A 7,207-nucleotide genomic window follows, 5' to 3' on the forward strand; every position below is an offset into this window, starting at 1 on the left:
TTAGATGTGGCAGTTTGTTTAATCCGATTAACATCAATCAGGAAATCTGTGACATACTTTACTAATACTTTACATTACATACAATTCTACAACAAAAATGTGCAAGACAATAATACAAAAAGAAAACTGTGTCTCATGTTTTTCATATTAAAGCACCTTCAAACACAGCGGTTATTGGTATATAAAGTTTTAGGATTTAAAGTCAAATATCATAAAAGAATACTTACACTCTGATTTACCCTGATGGAGAATATTAGGCACCATGTTGATATAAATAAAGTTTAATTACAGCAAAACAAAACAGGAAGAAGTGCTAAAAATGTTGTGAATGCACCAGTGAAATATGTACACAATCTTCATGTGTTTTTGGGTGATTGTACGTTTTTCAGATAGATTTATTAAGGTTGTCGTTGTTATTGATCTCCATCCTGTCGATCAGCTCAGTCACCAGCTGCTGCACGGTGTGAGAGCGCAGCCGGCCGATCTCCAAGACGCCCTCGTGGTTCACGCTTTCCGTGTCCTCGTAACTCTTCACCACCTGAAGCAAAGTGAGATATCACAGAGTCTTTGTAACAGAGTTACTTTTGTAGCCTGCAGCTTTGTAAATGATCACAGTTATAGCTAATCAGTTGTTGATCAGTGACTCGGATGTGTACTACCTTGTTGGTGATCAAAGAGAGGCCAAAGACTCTCAGACCGCAGTGAGTTGCCACAACCACCTCAGGAGCTGTACTCATACCTAAAAAAACCCCCCAAAACAGACCAGGGGATGTTACTAAAACTAGTGATGAAACAACTGATGATAATACTGATGCTACTGCAACAAATTTTCCCACTCAACCCTATAAATAGCGAGCATTTTAGTTAAGATGGCAGATAACAGGAGTGAGATTATCTGATTTTAGTGCAGTGGGATCAGGGAGGGAGCTGATAAGAATTTAGTGATTCCGATTCTGTTATTATGTTGTGGGTCAAATATTTGTGCATGTTTGTTGAGCTATTTCCCACCTTTGTTGTGATCAGTGTTGGAATCGTTACTCAAAAAAGTAATTATTACACATTACACATTACGTTACTTAGTTAGTGCTGGGAAGAAGTAATTCATTCTACAAACTCATTACTCGTTACTTTCATTTTACTCTGTAAAATAGCTGAAACACACTGTCTCATAATCACCATTTAACAATATACATCTGAGACTAAAACCCCACAAATCAACACAAATCCTTAATGAGGACACATATCTCTAAGATCTTTCTCTTAGTAGAATACAAAGCTGACCGCACAAAGCATGTATCGATATAGGTCACATCTTCTCACAAATACTTAACTAATACTGAGGGAAAAAAGCAATTTCATCAGTAAAATCTATATACCTGTGACCTGCCAAGAGTTTGGTGGCTCTGGCCTTAAAACTGTTATGTCCATTATCTAATGACTATCCTGAAAGGCCATGTAGGAAAATCAAGAGTGCTTCCAGTTGTTCCAAAGAGCTGATGTGAGTCATATTTAAAACAGGCATAACAAGAGAGTTGTTGTAACAAATGCCACAACACTTACCAGTGCAGAGAGTAGACTTCTGTGGTTTAGGGACTTGGCACTAAGCATAAATCGAGCCTTAGGGGAGATTTACAGTCTAACACATGTAGGTGTTTTCTGTTCACATCGGAAATGGCGATGTCTGATCTCACCAGGCAAAGCTCATAATGGGCTGGTCCTCACACCTGCAAGCAATTACTCCCCGGAGATTCATCATCCTGTTTACCAGCCGCTTCTTAAGGCAGCAGCTGTGAGTCCTTCGTCGCTGGACTATTGTGCAACATTCGTTAGTGGAATTTTAGTTTTCGAAATATTTTGATTTCTCTTCATGCTTTGTTTGGTATTGACAATTTGTCTTTGTATAGAGATTCTCTGTGCCCCGTCCTGAGACCCCGTTCATGAGTGTGGCAGTTGCAGTGTGGCGTGTGCGTTTTCCGTGTGGAGTGAGCTGACTGGAAGCGAGCGTGTGGAGCTGTGTGAGAGAGTGAGGACCCCGTTCCCCTGTCTTTCCTCGTGGACCTCTGGATTCCCTGGATCCCCTCTTCCCCACCTGTATATAATGCACTCGGTGTCGTGTGAGTAAAGAACTGTTTATTGTGATTCATAGTCTGCGCTTGAGTCCGTGCTGCTCTCAGACATGCTGGGGCTTGTCTTGTTCTTGTGCACACTATAGAACATAAACACTGTGTGTGATATAACAATGATGTGACAATATGACATTTTCATATTGTACAAGTTTATACCAGTATTATCGCAGTTGATATGACCCAGCCCTGACAAAAAGTGCCACTAGTTAAATAATAAATATAACAATGGTACCATTTTCTGAAGTTGTCTTTTTTCCTGTTCTCCACAGAATCAAAACTCATTCCTTTTGTGCAGAAGATGACTCTTGTTGATATTTAAAGATCTCATGGCTGTCCATGCGGTGCTAACCTTAAGTAAAACTTTACATTTTTAGCTTTTCCATGAAAATGTGGCTGTACTGAACGTACCAACAGCGTCCACACCAAGCCGATGCAACAGTCTGGCCTCAGCAATGGTTTCAAAGTTGGGGCCACCCACCATGGCGTACACGCCTTCCTGCAGAACACTGGCCACACCCAGCTCTTTGGCGATCTCCATAGCAAGGCAACGTAGACCTTTGTCATAGCAACCAGACATGGCTGGGAAGCGAGGACCAAACCTGCGAACAAAAAATAATATGAAAATGGACTCGCTCTTATATAGCGCTTCACTACCTAAACCTCATTCACCCCCTGACACCCATTCACACAAGCACTTTTTTCTATGCTTAAATGCTTTCTGTCTAACAGTCACACACACTCACATGCTGATAGTGGTCAGGCAAGGGCCTAAAACAAATTTCACAACAACAGTAAAGAGCAGTAGACACAAAAAGACCTTTAAAACGGTCGCAACAATACATAGCCATCCATGTAATTACTTCTCATCGTTGGGCCCACACAGTGGGTTCAGACCGACCAATCCGGGAAAGTTGATGTGGTCTTTGATGATCATGATGTCTCCAGTCTGGAAGCCATCGGCCAGTGAGCCAGCAGCATTTGTGACAATCAGGGTCTCCACTCCGAGCAGCTTGAAAACTCGAATGGGGAAGGTCGTCTGATGGACAGACAGGAAGTTGGAGCCTCAGTAATGAATTGACAAACACAGAAGCCTCCTGTGAAGCTGTAACTCGCACACAGGCCTCTAGCTTTTAGTGAGCTTCATTGCAGATGGTTATCTAGTAATGGTGCCCAGGAGTGAAATGTGTTTATTGAGAAGCAGCTTAGACAGAGTTCCATTTACAGGAGTGTCATTATTTTCAATATTATAAAAAAGAGAGTGGGTGTGTGTGTATGTGTGTCTGGGTTATAGAGGGAAACAATGACACCATTGAACAGCTAAAAGGCTGCATGTGACCAAACCCATGCATGACTTGGGCCGGCTTCTCACATGCGGGTGTATGCACGCACGCACACACACACACACACACACACACACACACTACAAGTTCAGTCTCATGCTGCTGATTACAGTTACATGTGTGCATGACTAAGCTTTTTTAATCAGCTCACTATGAGTGTGTGTGTGTGTGCGTGTGTAAGTGTGTGTGTGTGTGTGTGTGCGCCTGGTGTATGTGAACTTTATTACGTGCAGTCTGTAAAAATCTGTTTCTCTTTTCAGAAGTTTTTTTTTAAGAGTTTTATAATTTGTGGTTTGATCTTTAAGAAAATGTTAACTTATGAGTTGTTGGTTTGGTTGGCTTGGTTCACACGTCTTCACAGAGCTGTCATGGAATTGAGGGAGTTTTGGGGTTCTGGTTTGAATCAGATTCATGAGGTCAGAAGGAAATGCATTATTTCAGCGAGGATCAGTGCATTTGCGTGCATGTACCTTGCAGAGAGAGTGTCCTTCATACATGTGGAAGCGACCCTGCATGCACACGCATGTCTTCCCCTTCAGTTCCCCAAAAACAAGCCGACCTGCATGACCCTGGACTGCAAACACAAACACATACATACAGGAACTTCTGATGTAACTATGCTTCATATATATATTTCATATAGGCAGTTCATGCATTCTTTCCTTGTTCATATTAAAATGGTTTTAACCATTTAACTGCTTGTCTTGGTTAATTTTAGGATTTATTTTCTATAAATCAGCAGGTGAACTTACAAAAAGTTGCTGTTCGACAGTCTGATATTTGTAATCCCACATATCAATTTAATTAAAAAAGAACCTATAAAACAATATAACATATTCTTAATATGTTATATTAAGAATATGATCAATGACCATTGATCAATGGCTATGATAATTCGCATTTTAATGACCATGAAACTGACCTCACAGTGCATTCTTAGTCAGTGGTGCTAGTGTGAGTCATTATGCAAATGTAATGTTTATAAGACTGAAGAAGTCACTTGGATGAGTGAGGAGATGTTTCTCCCATAAAAATAAATTAACCTCCTAACATATATATTTCCACATATTTTAGTTAGTTTGTTTTGTTCAATATGTGCAAATAGTAACTTCAAACTGCCTTGAATCCCATGTTAACATGATTAATATTTAGAAGATATGGGAACCAGTTCTTTTAAACAGAATAATGTAGCATATTTATCAGTCATTAACCTGAATATTCAGTGTACCTGTGCTCTGAGGGAAGCCTGGGATGTCAGAATAAGCAAAGGAGTCTTGACACTTCAGTGTGTCAGCGAGCATGCCCAGTCCGGATCCACAGATGATTGCTACCTGGGGTCGGTGCTTTGTTTGGGACATCAGCCAGTCAGCTGTCTTCTGGTATTCGTCATGACTACGGACACAAAAAAGAAAGAATAAATATTATTTTGCAACATCATCATGATTCACCTCATCTTGCTGTTGCTGTTGCTGTTTCCTCTCCGCTGGGATCTGTGTAGGCTCAATACATTTTGGATCAGGTCCATAACATAAAGCTTACTTTGGACTAAGTCTGGCCTTTTATGTTCATGTTTTGCAAGACCACTGCCTCACTGTATAAAGTATTTAACAAATTACTTCAATGTTGAAGGGAAATAAAATATGGGTCACAAATAATAATGAAATTGGAGGGAATTATTTTCCAAGTTCACTGAAAGACCTGATATGAGTTTGAGTTCAGTTTGTGGCCGCCTGTCCTGCACCTTTACTGTTTCTGTTTACCCTTGCTGCCCGGCAGCATTTTGAGTTGGAGCAGGAAGCTGTTTTTTTTTTAACTCACTTCTCACCACTTTCTCAGTCCCCAACAACAGATGGAGTCAACTTGTGTAAAAACAGTTCGCACAGCAGATAAAAAGGCAGCTACGTCTCTCAGGGAAATATGCAGGCCACAAACAGAGACTGTTTGTATTTCTCAGATGGAGAAAAACACGACTCCAAGTGACTGACATTAAGCAACTGTTTGCCAACAATTTCACAATATTTCTTGAGAGCTTAAAAAGAAGACAACCTGACGTCTTTAGGTTTTTGAAGATATTTTGCCTCTCAACTATCATTACCTGGAAGACTTAGAACCTACACAGACTTCACAATATGTCAATTTTCAGTTCACAACATGTTTTTACAAGTTTTAATCAAAATAAAGAAAACAAATGAACAAAAACAAAATCACTTTTGGGCCTTTTCTCATATAGATATAAACAACAGAGGATGCTCCTAGCAAAAGTTTGAAATAATGAAGTCAGCATATATGAGTAAATATTTTATTTATCTCAAAATTGGGAACATTTATTTGTTACAGCAGCCAAAGGATGAGAAAGAAAATGGATTGAAAAGATTATAAAAATGACCAAAAGAAAGAATTCAGTTATGAATGAAGAGCTCAATAAATCACATAAGATAAAATGAAGAACTTGAACACTATTGTGGTATGAGCTGGTAAAGATTTTCCATCTTTGTGACTGATGTTAGACAAAGTGTTAGGTGGTCAACTTCCATTAATTATCCATAGCCATTCTCCAAAGCTACAGTATTTTGAAAGACCTCTGTGTCAGATGAAGGAGGAATTAAAAACACTCCAGCAGCAGTTCAATTAAATTCGCTTGAGAAAAAAAGTACGATTTAAAAAACTCACCAAGGAAAGCAAATGAAAATTAAGCTACATCTTTGCTGTCTTTTAATCTTTATTTCTTAATGTACACTTTACCTGTTAAATAAGTCAGTAAAGGACCTTAAAAATATATTTAAAATAACTTATTATTTCTCCATAGACTTGATCCTTTCAACTCTTCTTCTCTCTTCAATTTTAAGGCTGTAGTAGTTGTGTGTGTGTGTATTTTTTTTTTTTTAAATAAATGACTCAATATTCACTAAACTAAATGACTATGAATTGTGGACCATTATATAACATGTTACCAGGTCTACCAAGTTGTAGCTCATGAGCCTAATAAGATGCTGAAAGCTGATTAACAGCTAAGCAGGCTGAAAAATATAATAATTTTTCTCTTTGATTTTCTTCACATAAATCAGTGAAAATGTAAATTTACATTTCAGGCCTCAGAAAACGAAATCACAAACATACAATAACACAACACTGTCCTCACACAAAAAGTTTAGAAACCACGACTTAGTTACCTAATGGCACTGTATCAAGAAAAACACAATATTATTACCTATAATACACAACAAAAAAAGTTTCTTACCTGATGTGCTCTTTGCTGTGCATGATGGAGCAGCCTCCGTTACTGTTAGTTTGTGTGTCTGTGTGTGTATGTGTGTGTGCGTGTGTGTGTGTGGGACGAAGAGACGGTGCGAGTGCAGCCGGTTGATGTCGACCAGCCTACATATTCACATAGTCACATGCTCCTGATTGGCAGTAGCAGCCAATTGCAGCCGTGTTGTAGTAGTGAATGTGTGTGTGGATACGTAAAGTTTTTTTTGTTTGTTATGTAAGCAGACCCCCCCCCCCTTTTGAAGTCAGCTGTTTCACATTAGAGTTACTGTAATTCCTGATGTTTTTATTAAAAAAAAAAAGCCAAAGATAGCAAAGATAAATAGTTTTGCACCAACAATGTGGTTATTAAAAACTTTCAAGCATGTTGAAACTACCTATTACTTTGTTTTTGCCTTACCTCCCTGAATTCATTGGCCATGTCTAAAAAATCATCTTCAAGAAATTGCTCTAAAACTGTATCCTAGAAAGTTG

General features: G+C 38.9%; 1 protein-coding gene across 1 annotated transcript; it reads right to left on the bottom strand.

Annotated features, from left to right (window-relative positions):
• pnp4a (purine nucleoside phosphorylase 4a) lies at positions 1-6,855 on the bottom strand. Its single transcript, XM_085274794.1, has 7 exons — positions 6,705-6,855; positions 4,695-4,858; positions 3,937-4,040; positions 2,987-3,162; positions 2,535-2,725; positions 660-739; positions 1-538 (listed from the first exon to the last, which is right to left on the bottom strand). The coding sequence occupies exons 1-7, from the start codon at positions 6,725-6,727 to the stop codon at positions 386-388; spliced, it is 891 nt and encodes a 296-aa protein (XP_085130920.1). The 5' UTR covers positions 6,728-6,855; the 3' UTR covers positions 1-385.
• Positions 6,856-7,207: the final 352 nt, after the last annotated feature.

This window comes from Mchenga conophoros, linkage group LG5 (genome assembly GCF_057382185.1).
Source record: "Mchenga conophoros isolate Kocher_MC1m ecotype Shallow Benthic linkage group LG5, M_conophoros_male_GT1.1, whole genome shotgun sequence".
Lineage (NCBI taxonomy): Eukaryota > Metazoa > Chordata > Actinopteri > Cichliformes > Cichlidae > Mchenga > Mchenga conophoros.

What these genes read in the sequence shown, in the direction of transcription:
- pnp4a (XM_085274794.1), bottom strand. Translation starts at nt 6,727, where the DNA reads ATGCACAGCAAAGAGCACATCAG. An exon ending in CACAGCAAAGAGCACATCAG is followed by an intron (nt 4,859 to 6,704) that starts GTAAGAAACTTT and finishes TTGTGTCCGTAG; the next exon opens with TCATGACGAATACCAGAAGA. An exon ending in TGTGGGCCCAACGATGAGAA is followed by an intron (nt 2,726 to 2,986) that starts GTAATTACATGG and finishes TTTTGTTCGCAG; the next exon opens with GTTTGGTCCTCGCTTCCCAG.